At 39.7% G+C, this 23,134-nt stretch overlaps 1 protein-coding gene across 6 annotated transcripts in view; it reads right to left on the minus strand.

Annotated features, from left to right (window-relative positions):
* The window catches only part of AGBL1 (AGBL carboxypeptidase 1), a 754,053-nt gene that overhangs the window by 304,281 nt on the left and 426,638 nt on the right, over positions 1 to 23,134 (minus strand). For all 6 annotated transcript variants that reach the window (XM_070618166.1, XM_070618156.1, XM_070618162.1 and 3 more), the window contains one exon: positions 13,153 to 13,329. In XM_070618166.1, coding sequence (XP_070474267.1) covers positions 13,153 to 13,329 — 177 coding nt within the window. The remainder of the gene's footprint in view (positions 1 to 13,152; positions 13,330 to 23,134) is intronic.

Here is a 23,134-nt window from a genome sequence, read left to right on the forward strand (position 1 = left end):
ATATATGTACTGATTGATGACAAGCCTGCAAAAGATGCGCACGTGATCAAAGTCTAGAAGGAAACATCAAAGTGACAAAAGCAATGGTAGACATAAGTTCATTCATTTATGGGCATACTGATTTTTAACTATTTTTCCCTGAACTTTTCTTTAAGTTAGAAAAAAAATTTATATGTAAATATACACTTACATATATATATAGCAGAGCCCCTTTCTTCAGTCAAAATAATACCAAACATACAAATTTGCATTAGCAAGTTAACAGCAATAAAGAATCCGATTATAAGAATATTGGAGTGCTCAGAAGAATAAGCGTTAGAATTTAAATTAGGCTGCAGTGAGGATAAGGTCAGTTATGGTGAAGCGGTAATAAATGCCAGTTAGAAAATCCCCTCATAAGGTTAAAGCAGCAATTTCACATTCTCTTCTATTAATGGTCTATCACAAAATTAAGAATTTCTCAGAATTGGCCACAGGGTTTATCTGTCAAACCAAACTGTGCTTCTCAGTTTTTTCGGTAACATCCAAATAAGTAGTTAGTTTCCCTGCCTTGCTTCACTTCCTGAGGTATATGATCATCTCTTCCCTCACGCATGCCCACAAGATGATTTCCCTTCTTCCATTTACTATCTTGTATCCAGTCCAGAAACCTGGGAGTCATCCTAGACTTCTCCCTCTTCTTCATCCCTCACTACCTCAACCAGCCCATTATCAGCTCTGGTCAATTCCACCTCCTGAGTATCTCTTGAATCCGTCTTCCTTGCGTCCTTCCAAAACTTCTGCCCTCCTTCCAACCATGGACTATTACAATCGCCTTCTGACTGGTCCCTAGTCCCATCCAGCACACAGCTGTTAAAAGACAGCTATGATCCAATTACTTCTCTCCTTAAGTCATATTAATGGACACCTATTATCTTTGAAAATAAACTCTATCCTCCTTAGGATGGCTCAAAAAGCTCTTTTTACCTGACCATTGCAGGCTTCTACTACAATTCTCCCTTAAGTGCCCCCAAATCGAGTCATTTTACTGAATGGAACACATTTTTCTCAATACAATTAGATGGAGTTGGAGAAAACAGAAATATCAGCTTTCTCATTCTAAGCATTATAGTAATTTTAACATAATCTAATATCATTTATGTCTTTAACAGTCATAGTTCACATTTTAATCATATTACATTACCAGTAAGTAAAATCCCTAAATATTTTTTATAAACCTTCTTATACTTGAGTGATTTCTTTTTGTTTTAACCAAATGCCAAATTTCCCAATTATGCACATGAAATTCCTGTTTTGATATTTTGCCCAGGATTCCATTTTGCTAAGATCTTTTAAGACACAAATTTTGCCGTGGAACACAATAACTGCTTGTCCCAGCTTTGCGACACCTGAAAATTTCATCAACACGATGCAACGTGATGTCACTGAGGAACACAGAACTTAGTCTGTTCTAATTCTAATCCCAAAGCTAACAAGTTGTCAAGCATTTGGAATGCCACTTAAATTTTCCCAAACTGGGTTTTCACATCAGTAGGTTGAGTACAGCAATATACAAGGGAGATGATAGTTAGGATGATCATGATGGTGAAGATGAGGATTAGCCAGTATTTTGTGTCAGACACTATATTAAATGCTTTACATACAACTACGCTGAGGAAGGTATAATTATTATCCTTATTTTTCTGATAACTACACTTAAAGTTATAAAGAATAAATAATTTATCCAAAATACAGTCAATGAATGATGGAGACAGCATATAGAAATGCTAAAGGCCACATAAAATAGATTATCTTCATTCTTTGCTTGAGTCATTCATTGTTCAACAGACAATTGTTTATTTCACTGATCCTCTACTAATGGGAACTAAGGTTGTTTCCACTTTTTCATCATTAACAAGTAATGACATCCTGGTACACGTACCTTTGTGCACTTCTGGAATTAAATTCCTAGAAGTTGAACTTTAGGATCAAAGATCATGAACATTTTTGTTGAATGTTGTCAATTTGTGCTATAACTTTTATAATTAAAAGCACACGCACAAAAATCTTGGGAATTGTAGACGACATACCTTAGGTGCAGATTCCCTTGGTGATATCAGCTCCTGGACCCCCAGGGGTGAGCTTTGCCTTAGGTGCCACCAATTCTGCACAGGCCCTCTCAGTTCCACACCCCGGGGTTGACCAGTTGCACGCTTAAGAGGGCTTCCTTCATTGTTGCTACTATATAGCCAGGCCAACTAGCTTCGAATCCTGAGTTTCTGGCTTCTCCCACCATTTCCAGACTTGGATGAGTGGCTGTAGAAGGGGCCAGGTGGTGCAACCTGAATGTGTGAGTTTAATTCTCTGGGAACACATTTTGACTAACAGGAAACAGGAAGTGGGGCTGTGTGCAGAAGGCAGATAAGTCTCTCCTTCTTCCTTCTCAACAACTCCTCCGAGAATTTGTTCTACATCCAGCCTATCCAGACACATCCCACAAAGCTGAGCAGACCTACCTGACTGCTCCGACCAGCACAATAACGCAACACTTTGCCTTACTTTCCATCTCACTCTAGCTCATTTTCCTTATCTCTCATTTCCACTTTCTCCCATGCTTGGTCTATGGTGGTTTTCTGGCTCACCTGAGAGAATAAAGTTTATGAAAGTGTTTTATAAATTATAAATCACTATGTAAAGGGCAAGTATTTTTATTACTGTGGTTTTTGTGGTTTTCAGGAATACTTGGGGGTATATAGCCAGAAATTCATTTCATAAAATCATCAAGATTACTCTATTTACATTTCATTACTCACTATCAATCTAAGAGGCATTTTGAAACATTTTTGATCTTTCCGATTCTTTGTTTGCCTTCAGAGAGGCGTAGTTAACTACAAGCTCCATGGAAACGCCAGCAGTACATTTCAGTGTGTTCCTAAGGAGGCCATGCTGGACTTACAAGGAGTAGGATAACGTACTTGAGTATCCCAGTGCACGCAAATTCAGCATAACGCACACCCCAGTGTGGAATTGCACAGTGAGATTTAGAAATACGAATGAGACAGAAGGAGCACAAAAGAAAACTAGGATGAAATAAAAATCAAGAACTCCCTGATCCTACCCTACTTGCAAAATTTACCTTCTACTTTACCAGATAAGTTAGCCTTTCGCAATTTCACAAAAAATTAACTTGTGGATAATTCATATTCAACTCAACCAGCATCTAGTGAAGGCCTAAATTATCTCCTTCTGTGTTCTCTTATAATATCCAGTTGTTTTCATATGACTCTCTGCTGTTATTACTTACTTAATTAACTGCCTTTTTGGCTGGACTATAAACTCTGGGAGAGTAGGAAGCTGTCAATTCCACTTTCTGTCATATTCTTGGCACCTAACATATTGTCTGGATTTTTTTTAAATGTTTATTGAATGATGAATGAAAGAAAGAATGAATGAAGAATGAAGATGAATTGACTACACATCTGGCCTTCACTAAGTGTTTTTAGTTTTCTATATCTATCTCCAGTCATAAGCTTCAGCTTAAAACAAAGCAGAGACCTAATAAATAGGTATTAACTAATTAGTGAAACAATTATAAATTTATGTAAAAATGTCTAATGCTTACCTTCTAACAACATGGTTCAAAGTATTCTAATATGTTCCCTTCTCATTTACATTTAGGCATATAAAGGCATAAAAAGAGAATTATTGCTTAGTTTTAGAAATAGAAATCCTTAATCCATTGGAGTGAAAATATGGTAAAGAATATTAAAAAATTAGCTGGAAGAATAGAACTATCACCTGCCCCTCACAGTCAAAGAGGGCATTGTCGTCTGGGGTCCACTCCATTTCATAGAGAGAGAAAAACCTGGGGCTAAGTCTTTCATAGCCTCGACTCTGCCTTTCTCAGCACATATGTAAGGAGATGCTCCTCCAAGGAACTCAGTCATGCACCAAGAACCAAACAAATGCATCTCAGGGTTGGCCAGTCCTTTTCCCCTATGGTCTAAGCTAAATAAAACCCTCGATGAAATCAATCCTTCCTTTGGTTTTATATCTGTTCCTTTAGGGTGTCTGGCTTATTGCATTTGCACTGATCACATGGGAAGACTAAGATTTACAGAGATACACCATCTTTTCTTCTTCTTGATCCTTTGAAACCAAATTATTTTTAAAGGATCAGAGGTCATTTGAGGCTCATTGGATTATCCCATGTGCCAGGTTCCCTCCTTATTTTTGACACAATGAACCATTTTTACAACGGGTATTTAAAACTCATAGCTCCCAGGGCGTCAGTAATCCCAGGAAAGGCCCCTGCTGGCAAGCTTATTAGCATCTCTGCCTCTTGATTTTTATTTAATTCCTTTTCATATTCTATCATAATGCTGACAGACACTATAGATTTGAGTGCTACAGAAGGAGGGCAATATTTCATTACAGCGTTAAGCCTGCAGTGAGTTAATAAACAGCTCACAATGTGCTTTGAGATCAATTACAAAGAAGCTTAAAAAAATAAAAGAAAGAAAGAACACCAAGGCAACTCGTGTTGAATCAAAGTTAGTAAGAAAGGAAAGGGTATTGGTATGAATGGTCCAAATCATGGTTCCTACTAAAATGAGAGATTACTATCTGGATTTCGTATTTGTATCTACAAAGGAATGAAGTAGCATTCCAATGACAAAACAAGCATTTGCAAAACTGTTCTTTTCTAAGTCCTAGAGAGGGAAAGGTTGCTGGAAAATATGGGTGTGGGAGAGAAAAAAAAAAAAACACAAACTCATCTAGCATTAAAATAATAGTACACATGCTGGGCCAGAGGTGTAGAGGTTAAGTTCGCTTAACTCCACTTTGGCGGCCTGGGTTCACAGGTTTGGATTTCAGGCACAGACCTACACCACTCATCAAGCCATAACGTGGTGGTGACTACATACAAAGCAGAGGAAGATGGGCATAGACGTTAGCTCAGGGCCAATCTTCTTCACCAAAAAAAAAAAAATTTTCACAGTTCAACAAAACATCTCATATGGGGTATTACTTTCAACTTATAAATCACATTCCCATACAGCATCTTATTCTAGCTCATAAAAATCATGGGAACGATGTCCTTGCCATAACCCAAAAGTTAGAGCCCCCTAGCTTTCCTTTCTTGATCCCTAATCCTTTCTCATCTCCCTGCCAACCAAGGGTGCTGTAATTCAGTGCTTCTCAAACTTGCCTGGAGCACCCATCACCTAGGAATCTTGATAAAATGTAGATCCTGATGCAGTAGGTGGAGCCTGAGATTCTGCATTTCTAACACATCCCGGGTGAAGTTGATGCTGCTGCTCGTGAGTCTAAACAACCACCTGTGTGCAGCCGCATCCTGAAAAGATTAGTGTCGTCCAGAACCGCAGAAGATTTAGACTGAAGTTACTCCAATACACACTTAAAGAGATGCATCCTTGTTCTTGTGCTAATTGATAAGTAGGCAGAAACAGTCAGCGATTTACAGACTCCATTCGATTTCCACAAAGTCAAGACAAACACTTTGAGAGCTGATTTAAGAGCAGGAACAAGGAGGCTGTGAAGGGCCCTCCGGAGATCGCCCTTCAATAAACTAAGGCATGAGCTCCATATCTTTTTGGGGGGTCTCCCACCCTTTTAAGAATATCTTAAAAACTACAGATACTTTCCCCAGAAAAATGTACACATAGGTAAACAAACAATTTTCTATATAATTATATCTGTTCTTAGACTCTTTCGTTCTACAAGCAATTTAAGAAATCTTGACCTGGGGGTATCCCAGGAGCCAGAAAGAACAAAAACAAAACCATCTTTAGACTCTCGCTGGGATTCTCAGATAGTTTTTAAATACAACTCTTGTGGGAGAACTAAGCCGATGACCCAAAAGCACAGATGAAACACATGTACACACACAAAAAAAGGGGTGGAGGGAGGCAGGGAATTTGAGACGATGACAAAAGCCACAGAAAATTCTCTATAGCCCAAAGTGGATCAGGAGCAAGAGAGCAAAAACAGAGACTACAGTCTAGTTTCAAAACCATCTTGCCTCGTACATTGGGGTATCCTGCCTCATCTCTCAGTGACTGGCCTCTGGGCTCTGAATTGGCAGGGTCGCTGGATGAAATGCAGATTCCTGGGCCAAATGGATCAGATGGAGACATGGTTCAGAAATCTGCATCATATAAGATCCCTAGGTAATTCTCACGCACATTAAGATTTGAGAATACTATTCCTCAGATTGCATTAATGAAATTAAGACATCCCCCCAACTCCATTCAAAGTTCTGAGTTATGTTCCAATATGAGGCTGCTCAAAGAACGAGGAAATGACTTCCAAGAGAATAGTGACCCAAAACTTACTCTTGAGTTGTGCTCATGATTTTAATAGGCTTTTAAATTCAGCAGTCTTTGAGGAATTTAAATCTGTTCCCTGTCCTGCCCTCCGCTCCTCATGCCTTCCTTACTCTTCTTCTGGAAGGAGGCTCACAAATTCCCCTTCCCTTTTCTAAGACCTCACCTATGAATTGGCCATAATATAAATTAGACTGCACAGGAAGTCTGATAGACAGAATAAAGGGTAGATAATGGAGGAAATGTCTAGACAATACAGACAGAAGTTGCTTTGATATAGCTAATTTAATAAATATAGGTATATGGATATCAGACTCTATAGAAGCCAAAATCTATGGTTCTCAACCCTGGCTTCACATTAAAGTTAATAAAATCACAGAGACCTAATTTCCAACCCTAATGGTTCTAATTAAGAAGGTCGGAATAAGACAATTTTGGATAAGAGTGGAAGTCTAAATGTCTTTGTTTAAAATAAAAGAAGAAAACCACTATTGAAAATTATTACGTACAACCAACAATAATACAAATAATAAACAAGTGTTGAGGGTTTACTATGAAAACAGTGACAAATGTTTTACAGGCAGTAGCTCATTCAGTCTTTACAGCATCTCCGTGAAGTAGGAACCGTGAGGGACACCATTTTTACAGCTAAAACTCATAGAGGTAACCATCTCAAGGTCATGATTGTTAAACACAGATCTCTCCTTGGACCCCTCTGTCTGACACAGGCACCCGCACTAAACAATAAGCTATGTCCCCTGTATGAGTCAATGATTGAGAACCGCTGGGCTGTAAGTATGTATGTGTATACCTGTATGATATACTTGTGTGTGTGGTAGAGAGAGAAAGAACGTGTGTGTACCCTGGGATACAGGTGATTCTGCAGCTTAGGACACTTGGGGGAAGAGGTATCTGCAAGTAAAGACCACACACGTCCAAAGAGCTGTGTGAGAGCAGCAGTTCTCTAATGGGAAAGGAGAGAAGTCACCAGGAAGTGCAATGAGTACAGGAAGCAACGCAGGAGAGTGCCTAATACAAACTTAAGCTGGTTGTTTGACTGAAGACTAACTCTGCTCCCCCCATTTCCCCTGATAGCAAGCTGCCACTTCATAGGTATTACATTCCTCCAAGCCCTCTTCGTTTACTTTGAAAAGGTGAAAAAAGAAAATAAGTCAGCATAGGATGAGGTGGGGGGCATGTGATGGATAGAACAAAGACTCCTGACAACAAACTAATTGGTGCTAAAAACAGAGTACTTTCTCCCTAGAAAAATGCACATACCCAGAATGCACTGCAGATGACTTTTAGGGGTTTCACAATCACGCTGGGTTGCCCAGTCTAGGTGAGCCATAAGCCCCGTGGATACCCAGCAAAGGTAGCCTCTCTCAGGCATAATGTAGCATAGACCATGCCCAACTCTTAGTTCTAACTAGGTCTTCCTGTTATAAACAAGAAACCTATTGCTGCAGATCTACTAAGTGGCAGCCAAGAGCAGTAGCTGGTCTCTTATTTCCAAAGCCCAGAGCTCCTTTCACCAATGACGTTCTGCTAGGCAGAAAGCATGGGAGTAAAAGCAAAGATTCCAGTGCTGACCCACCTGGGTTCAAATCCTGGTTCTAAAACTTACTAGCTGTGTGACCTTGAGGAAGTTATTAAGCTCTCTGCCTAAGCGTTCCCATTTGTAAAATAAAGTGATGATGATGATAAAATAGACACTGCCTTGCTTTGTCGTGGAGCAGCAAAGATGAAGTAATTTAATACAAGCCCAAGACTTAAACACAGAAAATACCATAGATTTGTTTATTATCATTATTATTACTTTAAGGGCATTGTTTATTATAACATTTGAGCAGCATTAATCAGCATTCATTATACACGTCATGACTCTCAAACTTATCTTCCAAGATCTTCTAAGAAAAATCTAAAACTTCTCATTTTGTTGATCATGAGGTAGAGAGAAAACAAGACCTATTATAATTCACTTGGGGCTTCACAGCATGGCAATATGAAGACAGAAATAAAAACCTCTTTTTGATTCTTGGGTCTACAGATTCTGTACCTTCTTGCCTAACTCAGTGTTCTAGGTTGCATAATGTCTCCTCAAAATTCATGTCCTGCCCAGAACCTCAGAATATGACCTTATTTGGAAACAAGGTCTTTGCAGATGTAGTTAAAATGACGTCATATTGGAGTAGGGTGGGCCCTAAATCCAACATGACTGACGTCCTCATAAGAGGAGAGGAGACACAGAGACAAAGGCACACAAGTGGAGAAGGCCGTTTGACAACAAAGGAAGAGACTGGAACGATGCCTCTATAAGCCAAGGAATGCCAAAGATTTCTGATAACACCAGAAGCTAAGAGAAAGGCATGGGACAGATTCTCCCCCTGGAGACTTTAGACAGAATGCCGTGCTGCCAACACGCATTTTGGACTCATAGCCTGCAGCACTGTGAGAGAATAAATTTATGTGGCCACAGGAAACTAATACACCCAACCTCCCTTCTGGACCGCAGCTGTAGTAGAGCACTGGTGCAAGAGTCCCTGAACCAAGCTGCAGTTGCTAATTCTCCACGGGGGCCTCATTCCCTGAACAGTTGAGGTGAGCAGAATGTGAATGAGACGTCCCTGGGAGCCTCGAAAGCCGAGTTCAGATGATTTTGTTTTTCCTATGAAATTTATCTCTATCAAACCACATTCAACAGCTTAAGGGCTTAGTTCCAACGTTTATGTTTTCTAATCTAGGCCTTTTTGAAATACTGTTAAACGTTGCTTTGCAGGATTTTTAGAGTGCTTGCCGGGACACCTGTGAGTGGTGAGGAACGCAGAATCAGGCAGAGAAGGAAGTTGAATGGCAACACAATTGCACCAGAGACTCCAGCCAACACTATAGGGAGCTGTGGAGCTGGAATGGCCTTCTGCAGTTTTCCCAACTGAGACTAGGAGGTCAGGCCCTTGGACCCGCACATGGACGAGCTGTCAGATACAAGCTGCTTGCGTGGAGGAGCCATAGCTTTGCTCAAGGCAGCTTCCATCAGCTACAGACAATTTCTGGTGATGGACACAGCTCTGAGCAGCTGGGAAAATGAGTGCCTGGGTCCTGAAGAGGGATCTAGAAGGTGCATTGCTGCATCTCCCATGTGTACGGTGGAAGTCTTTCTGTCTAATCATCATCTGTTATTAGAATGTGGCCACGTGAGATTCTACACCTGGACTAGAATTGCCTTACTCTGGGAAAGAATCCATTAGATGCTCTCAAATCATATATATAGTGACAAGTCAGAGAGGTCTCAGCATTGCATTCTTATGCATTTCCCTCTGTCATCCACACATTTTCCATTTCCCCCCATTGCAACGACGCTTAAAATCTCCATTTTAGAATGGCTTCTAATCACATTTGGACCATGATGATTTCTTCTCCTTTTCTAGTTATCCATGGACAGAGAGGATAATCATCTGACTCTCCCTGGAAATCACCATTCATTCATTTGTTCATTTAACTTAATTTATTCATTCATGCATCAGTTATCATGTACTTTTAATACCTCCTTTATACTAAACTAGGTATTGAATATAAAAAAGAACAAATGAGATTGTAAAAGGCCTTACATGTCACAATAAGGAGTTGGATTTTCTCTACATGTAATGAAGACACTTGGAAGGATTACGGGCAGTACTGTGACTTGAATAGCTTTGGGTTATTGAAAGATCCCTCTGTTGTGGTGGGAAGGATGGATTGCTGAGGATCCACAATCCAAGGGAGGCAGTTTGCAGGTAGGGAATTTAAATACCTGTTGAGTCACTCTTCAAACCTCAGCTGAGTCACCCATCTTCAGCCCTTTCTCTGACTCAGAACCAATTTACCATCCCACAAGTCAGCAGCATTGCCAAGGAGCATGTCAACAGCCTGCTTGGGTGGGAGTATTCACATGATCCTCCTAAGCCACAAGCAGCGCACAGGGCCCAGTCACATGCCTTTGTATGTGCAAACACACCATGTACGTGACCCCAGGTCACAAGCACTCAGTGTGAAGCACACATCTGTCCACATAGACGGGACGCCTCTAAAAAATGAGCCCCCAAAGGATGCATCATTGCATTTTGGCTTTCTCCCTCAATAGCCTCAATAGCTTTGGGGCAGTCCCTAATAAGGAAAGGAAATCTCTCATTGGGTGTGACTTGCATATTAAATACAAATTATGGCTCTAAGCATATAACCTAGCAGCAAAGACTATATCCCAAAGAAACAAAAGCAGGAGAAATTTTTTTAAAATTAGCCAACTATAGACTGGAAAATAGAAGAGAAAAATATCATATTATTAATAATAATTTGAAGGTAATGGTGTGTGTTCTTTAATGCAGTTCCAACATAAATGTCACTGTAAGAAATGATATTTCATTTCAATACTAACAAATCAGGTACTTAGTGTGCAGGGGGAGAAATGATTGGAACTACTTGAAAGCCATGTTAACCAGAGAAACTGCAAAAATATTTATATTCTTATGAAGGAAGGAAGGAATGCCCCTCGTGGGTGTATTTAAGTATCCTCCATCTTTTGGATAAATGGTAATGCTAAACAAAAACTGGAAAGATGACCTTAGAATAATAACCTCAGGACCCAACTGGGATTCAGCTTCTCATTGTACAAAAATCATTTGCAATATGTTCAGGATGGAAACTTCTATACTGCTTTATAGCTCATAGACCTCACTATCTACCTCAAACGAAAATCCAAAACACCCAACTCTGGGCTGGCTTCCTTCCCCTGGGGTGGGCTCCCCCCCATATGTAAAATTACTCCCCATCCTCTTGCTCACTGTCTGCAATTCTGCTCATTTACTCAACAGTGTTTGTAAGGACAGAAAAACAAAGAGAAGAAGAAAAACCATCCATTTGGAGAGGCGTTTTATATAGAGAATGGGATTGTTAAAGCAAAACCAGGTCTGGCACCATCATGGCTTTCTCAAGCCAGTCCTTCCCCATACTTTCTTACAGAGAGCCCATGCAAAGGTCACGTGGAAAATTTCACAGGGCAAATGCTGGGCTGATATCTGAAAGCCATCCTATAGGGCAAGCCTCTTTCATTCTTTGTCATTTTCAGCAGCCACTGTGTAAGCTACATGGATGATGGAGAATTGGTGAGGGCCTGAACCTATGAGTCATTTACTTTCCAAACAACAGCTCCAAAGGACTTTGAGTTTCCAGTTGATTTATCATGAATGGCACTGATACTTATGTGACCAGAAGCTGTTAACCTGAATTGGTGCTTGGAGAAACGAAGTCAATGAAAGTCACCAACCCAATAAATCTGTGAGGGATGCATGGAGTTATCTTTTCAACATGTGACTGGCCACTTTCCATCAAGAAGCACACAGCTAGAAAGGCACAAGTCTATATCCACAAGGCCTTAGAGTCACATTTTAAGCTATTTTTTCCAATCCTCTGGGTTTTGAATGCCAAGAGAGTGAACAGATTCCCAATGATATAACCTTCAAGTACATTCATAGATGCATTCTCTTTTGGACTCTACAAAAATCTTCTGTATTTGAGAGGAGGGGAATCCTTATTACGATGCCCATTTAATATACACAACATATAGGTTCATAGAGGTATCTTTGGAACTGCTGGTAAATGGAATAGTGAGGCCTTTTCCTGCCCGATCCCATACCCCTCCAACCATCTCACTCTTCTTATTCTGCATCAACATTAATGTGGGTAAATAAGGATTAATTCAGCCCAATAGATTATTAATTCAATAATAAAACAATTGTTTCAAGCAACTGTTTAGACTAACTGGCTATTCAACAGAATTAATGGGTAAAAATGGGTGGTTCAGTAGCCCTGTGTCAAAAAAAATCTTTGGCCACGTGGGAAGTTAGATAATGCTCATCACATGTCACTCCTTGTATGCCCTTTGATAGCTAACAGATTTCTACAAGCACAGGACTGTGTAGATGCCAAGTGCTTCCTGGCTGTTCAAGGAGAGAATCAAAGCCAACACAAGGAGCTTTAATGCAGGTGAGGTCCAGGTATTCTCGGGGTTGAATGGAAGTCACCAAGGAGTAGTCTGTCAGCTTGCCTAACAAATTTAAAAGAGTCTATTACCCTGGCACTGTCACAATGTCTCTTATTTATGTTCCTCTAGTGGGGGAGTGGGAAGAGCAGCTAGAACAGCCTGCTGTAGCAGCTATCCAGCTGCTCATGCAGTTAATATAGCTGTAGAAAGAATGTGATTTATAGGAGTCCTTTCCCTCAACATGAGAGCATGAATCTTAGACCCACTCATCTTAGGGAGACCCACGTCATGCACACACTTCTATGTGCTCTGGTGACAGCAAGATAACAGAGAGCTTCTGATTTAGATAAGCACAGAAGACAGAAGACGGAGAAACACAATACACATAAGTATTGGCAACATCTATGCACCCACCTACGTTCTTTATGATGCATAGGGCACTAGACCACTTGTTGCAAAAGGTAGCAACAGACTCCCATGCATATAAAGGGCCAGGCAGAGGTTCTATAAAAGCTGGGGGTGCATGTCCAAGGGAGGCTCCCTGCTGCTTGCTTGTGAGGGCAGATGATTGAGAAACCAAATCAGCAGGCATGTGTGAATTGCTTCCAGGATTCAACACAGATTGTGCTGCCAGTGAAGGCAATCATTGAACTAGTTCTTCTGCAAGATCAGGGAGCTGTGCGAGACTCTACTTAGAGACCTCTTCCTCTTTCAGGCAAGAAAGCAGGAATAAGGGGTCTGTGATCGCTCCCCATTATAGCGTATTGCCACATACCAAAAGCATGGGTATCCCACAGCCTCACATACCTGATAGGGGCCCTGGTTGCAGCCGCAGTAGCTGCTCTCCATGGTGTAGCTTCTGGACACCCCCATCTCTCTCCATACCACTACCCGGGCTGTAGAAGCTCGGGATTTTTCCACAAGGAAGCTGCAGCTGCTCATCGTGAACGCTGGTGCTAGCTTATCAAGAATTTTGGGAAGAGTCTACAAGTAAAAAAAAGAAAAGAAAATTAGGATGAGTTGCAGGTGATTTGGGATATGCATCATGAAAAGTAACTCCTCAACATTTATTAAGCATTTCAGTACAGTCATGTGCTGCATAACAATTGTTCGGTCAACAACAGATGGCATATACAATGGTGATCTCATAAGATTAGTGCCACATGGCCTATATGACACCTATTTTTGTGTAAGTACATACTATGCTGTTCACACAAAGACAAAACCTCTCAGAACGTGTCCCCATTGTTAAGCAATGCATGATTGTATACCAAACACTTAATATATGCTACCACAAATCTTATATCAACCCTAAGAAATGGATACCCACTGTTTTTATCACTTTAAAGATGAGGAAACTGAGGCTTAGAAAAGTTAGAAAGAAATAGCTTAAGTCCAACTACAAAGTGGCTAGAATCGGATCCAGATGCCAACCTGGCCAATTCCAAAGACCATGGTCTTTCAACTCCATCTTTCTGCATCGCTGTGGACTGAGGTTGCACACATATGTTCAGCCTCATACGTTACTAAGTTGAGCCCCACTGAAAGCCACAGATTGCACAGGGACTCGAAATTTAGAGTGACTCCACCCAGCCTCACTGTTTTCTAGCTCTAACAGTCAAACTAAGAACTGTTCACTTATCTCAGACACTCAGGCCATTAGCGATTCTTGAGCAGGAGCACATAAAAAGTTCACTGGTTTCCTGAGAGAGCATAACCACCAAAATGAACTTTTCAGTCTCATGCTCTGATCCACAGATCTGAAGTTAGGCCAATTATAAAATGCCTAAAACTCCATCCTCTCTGGGTCCATATATCCCACTTTCTAGGGTAGAAAAGCTTTATGTGAGACCACTTAATCTCCATTTAGAAGACGTCTTCTTCCCTTGCCACTCTGATTGACAGAGGGGGCTTCCAGACACTGGACTTCCCCTCTACCCCAAGGACTATGACTCAGAGTCAACACACCAAGTCTTTGGGTTAGCAGAAATACTACACTTAGACAGCCCAGAACTTTTGCGATATTAACAAGAAGGGTTCTCTCACTTCAGGGTTGACAGGATCTCCACAAACTAGTACATAATATAAAATTATATACATTAGATAACAATCCATGAAGCTTCAGACTTTGGAATGAACTGTAGGGAGAAGGTAGAGAAGCAGAATATATTGATGACAATATGAACTAGGGAATTATTTTTAAAGAAATGCAGTTTTGTTAATTTCTAGAACATTGAGCAAACCTCTTAATATCTCTGGTTCTTACTGTCCCCATGCTTAAAATTACTGTTAATTATATTAATATAAGAATTAATATAATTAATCATTTTACAAATGACATATGCTATATAAGGACATATTAACATAATTATTAATATAGTTTACCTCTAAGTTCCCACAGTCTCCAGACCCACAACATCACTCGAACAAGAGAGCTGAAATGCTAATGTTATCCTCGCTTGAGTTTCTACAATTGCCTCCTAATTAATTTCATCTATCCACTCTTGCCCCTCTCTCCCTGGGTTCTCTCACCTCATTTTCTTTCCTTCAAAATGCTCATCACAATTACAGTTAAATTGTTGTTTGTGTAATTAGTTGTTTATTTTCTATTTCCTCTGCAGCCCAGAAATTCCACGAGGGCAAGTCTGTGTCTTATTCACAGGAACATCTCTGCATGTGAAGCCATGCTGTTCATAGAGGGTACTCCACAATCATTTGCTGAAATAAATAGAATCTGCCAGTCCAGACCCTCAGGGGATGGCTTAAATAGACATAAATAGACTATTTATATAGACGGCAACTAAAGTGACTAAGAATACTTGAAAATGGTTTTAATTTATCAGTGTTTTCACTTGTTGCAAAAGTTTAATCTGACATCATTTAAGTGATCTCTCCTTTCTTACTTAAGTGACCCTGGTTTTCTTAGCTAGTATAGTCCTTGTCCAAAGGAACACATGTTCAAATTACAGTAGTCCCCCCTTAGTGAAGGTTTTGCTTTCCATGGTTTCAGTTACCCACGGTCAATCACGGTCCAAAAACATTAAGTGGAAAACTCCAGAAATAAACAATTTACCATAAGTTTTAAATTGTGCACTGTTCTGAGTAGTGTGATGAAATCTTGGTGCAGTCCCACTCTATCTTGCCCAGGACATGAATCATCTCTTTGTCCAGTGTATCCAGGCTGTATACACTACACACCCATTAGTCACTTAGTAGTTGACTTGGTTATCAGATCCAATGTTTCCGGTATCACAGTGCTTGTGTTCAAATAACCCTTATTTTACTTAATAATGGTTCCAAAGCACAGAGATGCAAAATATAGTGATGCTGGCAACTCGGATATGCCAAAGAGAAGCCAGAAAGTGCTTCCTTTAAGTGGAAAGGTGAAAGTTCTCAACTTCATAAGGAAAAAAAAATCATATGCTGAGGTGGCTAAAATCTACAGTAAGAATGACTCTTCTATCAGCAAAATGGTGAGGAAGGGAAAAGAAATTCATGCTAGTTTTGCTATCGTACCTCAAATATGTATGCATAAGAGAAATTATATTATATCTAGGGTTTCGAGCTTTCTGCAGTTTCAGGCATCCTCTAGGGGTCTTGCAACATAGCCCCGACAGACTGGGGGACCACTGTAATGGCATATCTTGGAGAGACTTACAAGCTATGATCCCTTCACTGGAGCCTGGAGGACGTGAGATTTACAAGGAGCAATCGGAGGACCCCCTTACATCTCCACAGGGACAGTTTATCCATTCATTAAATGATGGACTCCAAAACTATTGCATTTACAGCAAAGTCCTCAGTTGATTTCCCTTTTGATTTCACACAAATTGATCTATGCCAGAGCAAGCAATGAGGATCATGATAGCTGTGATAAGTGGAGATGGTTTGCTTGTCCTGTTTTGTTTTGTAAATGAACAGGAAATAGATGAAATCCACACGGGAACTGACCCACTGGAGCCTTGCTTCAGCGCTCCAGGATCTCCCAGCTTGGGTGGGGAAGAAAGGCTTGGGACATTCAAATCTTTCCTTGCCACTTTCTTGAAGTCTTTAAATGTAATCTAAGTTTCCAAAACTTGAAATTTATAATAAATATATTTTCACTAAATGCTTAAAATGTATTTTACATGCATTCACTCACTTAATCATCACAAGTCTTTGAGATAAGTTTTATTATTATTTTGTAATATAGAGACCAGAAAATTTGTCTTGTTTTCCAGTGTTCTCAGACCTAGTAAGGACAAAGCCAGAACTCAGATGTTCTGATTCAGATCACACTAGTTTAACCATTCAAAAATTGCTTCTTAAATGAGGTATTACTATCCCACAAGAGCGTCAAAGAGGTTTAAATACAATGTCCAATGTGTAATAGGCATCCAATATATCATAATATTATTTATAATTATTATAAACTTATCCCAAGATAAACTCACTTCTTTTTGTGGCTCTTTCTCATCTTCTAAAATTAACCTTCAGGATGCATAGTAAACAGTCTATTCAGGGGCAGAGAGATGCCACTGCAACCCAGAACCCTGACTGGACACTAAATACTAAGCATCATACAATAAGGGTTAAAGGCAGGAAGAGCAGAGCCAGACAGACCACAGCTAAGAGTCCAGTTCCCCAGACACTTTCTGTGTGACTTCGGATAAGCTACTCAGCCTCTCTGAGACTTAGGCTCCTTATCTGTAAAATGGGAGAATTGGCATCTCCCTATTAGAGTTGTTTCAAGGAATAAATGAGATTATTTATATGTAGGGTGTGGGGGATCAGAATTAGCCACCCCAAAATGTGTCTTTTTGCCTTGCCTTGATTATTTTTAAGAACAAAAGACTCTGAAAGAAACTTTGACCTCTCCTTTAACTGCCTAAAAGAATTTAAGATAGAAGTCCTGTCCCCAGGACAGGCCATCACCATAGATAACTCTGGGTATCCATAGACTTTGGGGAGGATCCTTGCTAAGCCCACTCTTATCAAAGTTCTGTCTACCAAACATTTGTTTTCCATCTCCATGTGAATGGCCTTCCTCCCCTTTGAAGACCCAAACCACCACCCCCAACATCCTCCTTTGTCTTTAGCTGAAGATGGTATTTAAGGCAGTGGCTTTGGCCATTCTAGTGAGTTGCTCAGTTTTCCTGAGTTTCTCCCATGTATACATGTGATAAAGCCTTACTTGATTTTCTCCTGTTATTCTGTCTCATGTCAATTTAATTCTTAGACCAGCCAGAAGGACCTAGAATGGGTAGAGGAATTGTCTTCCTCCCCTACAAGGGGATGACATAGGAGCTGGCACTTAGCATGGTCTCAACACAGACCTGCCAGGGATTTAGAGACTAGTCCAGAAGTGCAGCATGAGGATGAGTCTTCTGCTTGCTCTTTGACACTGAATCCCATCTGTTCAGGAGCAGTGGGGTTGGGTGCAGCCTTAAATTATGGAGAAAGGTTGTTCTGATTTAATAATTCTGGTTTCAAGGCATATTGTAGAAGCCTGAGCTGCATTTTAATTCCTTTGCTTTCTGCTGATTCTTCTCAGCCCTGTCTGGTTTCCTAAATTCAAAGATGGAGCCCTCAAAGATATGACTATGAACTCACTAGACAGCTCATAGCTCAGAGCTCATTTCCAGGGAGAAGTTCTCTCTACCAAGAAAATCCAAGGTCCTTGTGGTCAACCTGATAGAACTCAAAGTCTTCTCTTTTCTCTGGATTAAGCATGTGGCAAGGGCGTGGTTGGGCTGAGGGGTCAAAAATATGATACTTAATTCACACTATACAGTTTGACTTTGAACAAGTCATCTAACTTCTCTAACCCTGAGCTTTTTCATCAGAAAAGGGGGTAATAATAACCCCACCTTGAGTAAGGTAAGAAAGTGCTTAGCACCCTCAATAAATGTGTGCTATTACTATCATGATTATTGCACTGGTCAGAGTGGACTTTGCTGACGAGTAAAACTTTGGAAGAGAGGGAGGTCATTCTGCTTAAACATTGAATCTTCCAAGATTAAAAAAAAACCTTTTAAGCCTCTCTTTGCATTCTATTTTTCCCTTCCTTTAACTCAGACAACCCCCTTTTTTCTAAGCTCCAAACAAAGACTTATTCTTGAGCTCTGCTTCTGTCTGAGACAATGCACACTTTATAAGATCACTGAGGTCAGAATCTAAAAGTGTGGATTCTGGTGCTCAGCCACATGGGCCCCAAACCCAGTGTTCCTAACTATGTGATTCTGGGCAATTTATTTAATCTCTCTGTGCCCCTCCTCTTACACTCTTAGGATGCTATTAAAAGTAGCTATTCATTCAACAAACATTTGTTAAGCAGCATCTATTGCTGTGCACTATTCTAAAATATAGGGTAGTTGGGAAGATTAAATGAGCTAATATATATAGTGTGCCCAGAATAGTGTCTGGCACATGTTTGGCCCTGTATAAGTAGTGTCCCAAATTGTTATCTTTGTAACTCGTGAAAGTGGAAATTCATGAGGAGGGTCAATGCCAGGCAATGTCACTAACAGGAGACACTTGGCAGGCAGTAGTGAAGACCGGATTTCATTGTCTCTCCTCAGTTCTCTGTTATCCACAACTGCCAATTAAAGTTCTTTGAGGCTCAAGTTTTAATTATCACAGAATTCACGTCATTTACTTCTTCAGATTTCTCTTGAAGTGAATCTTAAGTTGAAAATCATCTGTGATATACGATTTTCTTTGTGCAGTGTCCTAACACTGCTCATCATATCTACCCCTCAAAAACTTGTCTCTTGAAGACAGCCAGGATCGTCCACCCAACTCTGCACCCGTAGAGACTTAATCAATCCTTTACTGTTACCCATAATAATCCATCCTTCTCTGTTACCCATAATATGTCTCTTCTTCTACTGATTATTCTATATTTTAAGTTTCTAATAATGTGCCTCTCTCCCCAGTTGTTAATTTTGAGAAGAAAAAGTCCACGCTTTACTCAACTTTGCTGCATAAATACCTAGCACAGTGCTTGGTACATGGTAAATAATGAATGTTTGCATTTTAAATATATATATCAGCTTTATTGACGTAGATGTACAGTTTGATGATTTTAGTAACTGTACCCTTCTTCAACCATCACCACAATCCAGTTTTAGAACACTTTCATCACCCTAAAATTTCTTTCATGCTCATTTCCAGGCAATCCTGCCCCAGGCAACCTCTGATCTACTTTTTGACTCTATAGTTTTGTCTTTTTCAGAAATGTCATATACATTAAACCATTCAGTATTTTGTTTCTGACTTCTTTAGGGGTACATCTATGTTGTTGCATATATCAGTAGTTTGTCTGTTTTTACTACTGAGTAAGTATCCATTGTGCATATACTACGTATGAAGATACTATGCTTTGTTTGTCCATTCACAAGTTGGTGGATGTATTTGCATTGTTTCCAGTTTGGGAATATTGTGTATGATGCTTGTACATGTGCAAGGATGTGTACAAACATACACGAACAAGTCTTTATGTGGATATATGTGTTCACTTCTCTCGGGTAGATACACAGGAATGGAATTACAGGGTTGTATGCTAAAGGTATGCTAATCTTTGAAGAAAATGCCCAAGTGTTTTCCAACAGGCCATACCACTTTACATTTCCATCAATGATAAAGGAGGGTTTCAGTTTCTGACATCCTTCCCCAACACTTGGTATTTCCAGCTTTTTTATTATGGTCATTCTAGTGATTGTGTAGTGCTATCCCATTATGCTTTAAATTTGCAATTACCCAATGAATAATGATATTGTTAATACCAGCCTTGTATACATTGTCTATAATGAGGGGTTCAATCACATCTTTTGCACATTTTTAAAACTTGGGTTGTTTTTCTTATTCTTGACTTGTAAAAATTCACATATACTAGATACAAGTCCTTTATCAGATACATGATTTACAAATATTTTTCCCAGTCTATAGCGTGTCTTTCCACCCTCTTAATAGTAACTTTTGAAGAGCAAAACATTTTAACTTTAATAAAGTGCAATTTATTAAGTTTTTTTAATAGTTTGTGCTTTTGGGGTGCTAGCTGAGACAGCTTTGATGACTCAAAGAAGACAAAAGACAAAGATTTTCTAGTGGATTGCATTCTATAAGTTTTATATTTCAGTTCTTACATTTCGGTTTATGATGCATTTTAAATTAAATTTTGTGTATAGTGTTAAGAAAGATCTAAATTCGTATTTTGCTACGTGGCTATCCAATTGTTTCAGTACTTTTAGCTGGACAGACTACCCTTTTCCCCTTTGAACTGCCTCGGCATCTTTGTCAAAAATCAATTGGCCACGAATGTTTGAATGTATTTCTGCTCTCTATTCTGTGTCATTGATTTATATGTCTATACCACGCCAGTATCATACTTTCATGATTACTGTAGCTTTGTAGTCTTAAAATCATGTAAAGTTTTGAAATCATGTAGTAAATCCTCCAACTTTATTCTTCTCTAGTAAAATTTCTTTGGCTATTTTAGTTCCTTTGCATTTCCACACAAATTTCAAGATTATCTTCTCAATATTAACAAAAAAGCTTGGTGAGATTTTCACAGGAATTGTATTGAATCTATAAAAAAACTGGGGGAAAATGGCCATCTTTTTTTTTTTATTTATTCATATTTTTTTTGGGAGGAAGATTAGCCCTGAGCTAACATGCTGCCAATCCTCCTCTTTTTGCTGAGGAAGACTGGCCCTGAGCTAACATCCATGCCCATCTTCCTCTCCTTTATATGTGGGATGCCTATCACAGCATGGCTTGCCAAGCAGTGCTGTGTCCACACCTGGGATCCGAACCAGCGAACCCCGGGCCACCAAAATAGAACATGCGAACTTAACTGCTACACCACCGGGCCAGCCCCCAATATGGCCATCTTTAAAACATTGAGTCTTCCAATCCACGAACTTGGTATATTTCTCTATTTATTTATGTCTCCTTTAATTCCTCTCAACAATGTTTTGCAGTTTTCACTGTATAGCTAATGCACTTTTTTCTGTTTATTTCTAATTGATTAACCTTTTAGATACTATCATAAATAGATTTTTTCTTTATTTTGTTTCTGGATTTTTCATTGCTAGTATACAGAAAGAAAATCAATTTTATATTGACCATGCATCTTGTTAACTTGCTAAATTTGCTTATTAGTTTCAGTAGTTTATTTTGTAGATTTCTTAGAATTTTTTACTCAAAACACTGTATCACCTGGGAATAAAGATAGTTCTGCTCTTTTCCATTAGAAAAGAGTTCTGCTTCTCTTTAATATTTTCTTGTCTTATTGGACTAGCTATAACATCGAGTAAAATATTGAAGAGAAATGGTGAGAGCAAACATACTCATCTTGTTCCTGATCTTAATAAAAAAGCATTGTCTTTCACCACTAAGCATTATGCTAACTATAAGAGTTTTTTAGATGCCCAATCTCAGGTTGAAGAATTCCTTGTCTATTCCTAGTTTGTTGTGAGATTTTATTTTGAATGCAGATGCTTAATTTTGTCAAATACTTTTTCTGCATCTTTTGAGGTGATGTAGTTTTTGCCATTTATTTACAAAGATTATAATAGTATTTGATTTTTTATTTTAAATCAATCTTACATTCATGAGATAAACCTCACTTTGTCCCTGAGCTAACATCCGTGCCCATCTTCCTCTATGTTATATGTGGGACACCACCACAGCATGGCTTAATGAGCGGTGTGTAGGTCCACACCCAGGCTCTGAACCCAAGAACTCTGGACTGCTGAAGCAGAGTGTGCGAACCCAATCACTATGCCACTGGGACAGCCCCTGACTCTTTTAATACTCATTAAGCCTGGGGATGAAGCTATTTTGTACACAGTAAATTCATATATCCAGAATAATAAAGGATTTAGAAGAGATAGGTACCACCATAATTTTGATATTATGATTTATAAGAAGAAATATATATTATTTCTTCATTCCCAGTCCCTGACACTGGGCTCCTAAAACCTTGTAAATTCCTAAGGGATAAGAGCACTAGGAGAATCTTTAGTTCTAATGAGTGACTCTGGGTGAGCTCCAGGCTGGCTCCTGGATGGGGGCTATCACCACTTCTCTAGAGAAGGGAGAGGGGCCTGAAATGGAGTTAATAATTAATCACGCTTATGTGAGGAAGGCTCCATAAAAATCCAACTAGTTTAGGATTCAGAGAACTTCCAAGTGAACACATCTACATAGCAGGAGGGTGGTGCTCGCCAGCTCTGCAAGGACATACTCTTGTACTGGGACCCTCCCAGACCTCGCCCTATGTATCCCTTCATCTGGTCGTTCATCTGTATCCTTCCCCATATCCTTTAATAAACTGGTAAACATAAGTCAGTGTTTCCCTGAGTTCTATGAGCTGTTCTAGCTAATAATCAAGTCTAAGGGGGAGAAAGTCATGGGAACCTCCGACTTATAGCCAAGTTGGACAGAAGTTGTGGGTATCTTGGGCACCTACTACCTGTGATTGGCATCTGAAGTGGAGGGCAGTCTCATGGGACTGAGCCCTTTACCCCTGGTACCTGCTACTATCTCCAAGTAGGTAATGTGAGAATTGAGTTAAAGTATAGGACGCTCAGTTGATGCTGCAGAATTGCTTGGTGAAGGAAAACAGCCCCACACATTTGGTCACCAGAAGTGTCAGAATTGAAGCGCTCCATGTGAAAGCAAAGGAGAAAGACACAGGAGGAAAACTGTCGGTTTCTCCAATACAGAATTTTTCTCCTTTGCCTATATAAATTTGAAACAAAGGTCAGTTTTTATTTTGTGTTTGGACAACTTGGCTCTTCCA

Source organism: Equus przewalskii, chromosome 1 (assembly GCF_037783145.1).
Source record: "Equus przewalskii isolate Varuska chromosome 1, EquPr2, whole genome shotgun sequence".
NCBI lineage: Eukaryota > Metazoa > Chordata > Mammalia > Perissodactyla > Equidae > Equus > Equus przewalskii.